The sequence below is a fragment of the Morone saxatilis genome, unplaced genomic scaffold (assembly GCF_004916995.1).
Source record: "Morone saxatilis isolate NCDOM2014 unplaced genomic scaffold, NCSU_SB_2.0 Contig10, whole genome shotgun sequence".
In the NCBI taxonomy this organism is placed as follows: domain Eukaryota; kingdom Metazoa; phylum Chordata; class Actinopteri; family Moronidae; genus Morone; species Morone saxatilis.
The window spans coordinates 1,055,144-1,056,705 of record NW_023339652.1 but is presented as its reverse complement, the minus strand read 5'-3'; the positions used below and the strand labels follow the sequence as shown (position 1 = coordinate 1,056,705).

The following is a 1,562-nucleotide window of genomic DNA, read 5'->3' as shown; positions in this document are numbered from 1 at the left end:
TCTCTGTCTGTCTGTGTGTGTGGACTTTGTTCTTCATGCTGTTTGTCAGATTTCATTCGTGTTGCTCTTTGACCTTCAGGCAGCAGAAAGTCGAAGCTCTGGAGGTTTTTTGTCTTTCAGTTCAGATAAAGACTCGCAGTAAGATTTGGGGGAACAAACATGAGCGTATGAAAATATCTGATTTCACTCTCAGCGTGTCAAACTTCCTCTGAAAGCACCTGCACAAAACATTCTTTCAAAATAAAACAAAGAAAACAGGTCAGCAGACTAAAAGCAGTTTGAGACCAGAGACACAAACAGGAAGTAGTTTTCCTGTAAAATAAACAGAAGTTCGTCCACGTTGGGACCAACCACAACTCAGAACTCCCTCCGGATTCAGCCTACCTGAGTCCTGTTCTTGGAGAAGAAAGGGGTGCGTCCTCTTTGGCCGTCTGTCTGTCTGCCTGACTGTCCGACTGACGTGGAAAGTGTCCGTCTGTCACACTGCAGGGTTTTTATAGACACTCCCTGGCAGGGGGAGGAGGCCGAGTAGAGAGGCAGGGAGTGTCTGAAAAGGGACAGGACTGCAAGAAAACACAAAAACCTGTTACAGGCACCGCTGAGGCACTAATATTATCACTATTATAGGACTAATCATACTGTCGAATACAGCAACAGCATAATTCATATATAATCTAAGTTCAGGACACACAACCATAGATGTTATACTTTAAGTAGTGAGGAAACCTGCATTGTGCAGTATGAATATGTATTTACCATATTAGTAGAATCAGGATTAATGGTCGTAGCTGTGTTAACAATAGTTTTAGTAGTAGATGAAGCAGTATTATTGGATGTAGTGGAAGTAGTTGTAGCACTGTTAGCAACAGAATAGACTCTGTATGGACTCTGTATGGACTCGTATTCTGTTATCGTCAGAGATATTGTGTGCGTGCTGGCTGTTCTTCAGCTGCACCGTTGAACCGTGCAGTGATTCCACATCTGATGCTGCTTTCTGGAGTCAGCCGGTGAAACATCAGCATGATCTGGCTGCTCTCTCTGCTGCAGTCGGTTGCACAGCAGATCACTGTGTGTCTATGTGGACGTCTCTGGGTGATTTTCTGTTTTTTGGTCACTCCTGATCACTCACTTACCTCAGGTCAGGAGTAGTTGCTGCAGTATTAATTAATTGTATTGGTAATAGAAGCAGATTACAAGTACTAGCAGCTGCATTGTAGGAGTATTAGCAGAAGTAGGAACAATGTAGATTGAAATGTGAGATTCTGTATCGGTGATGTACATTTTATCAGGCATCATCACTCCTCAACCTCCAGGAATTAAATATTAGAGCAGCCAAAATCAGACTTTTAAAGCACTAATAGATGAAAAGTAAATTAAGCTCAACAACAGTGCAGCCCACAGGATCATTGTGAAAACAAAAAGATTCTATTAGAGTAGAAAGACGATGTAGAAATAAAGAGAGGGAAAGACTTTGTTTGGAACAATAAACCAGTTTATTTCTTGACTTCCTCAAAGAGTGAAGAGGGTAAAAGAAGAGATCTGTCTGTGTCCAACTCTTCCTC

At 42.0% G+C, this 1,562-nt stretch overlaps 1 protein-coding gene across 1 annotated transcript in view; it reads right to left on the bottom strand.

Moving 5' to 3' along the window:
- LOC118341964 (receptor-type tyrosine-protein phosphatase beta-like) overlaps window positions 1–1,562 on the bottom strand; it is a 31,201-nt gene that overhangs the window by 25,627 nt on the left and 4,012 nt on the right. The window contains exon 4 of the mRNA XM_035680392.1: window positions 385–563. Coding sequence (XP_035536285.1) covers window positions 385–563 — 179 coding nt within the window. The remainder of the gene's footprint in view (window positions 1–384; window positions 564–1,562) is intronic.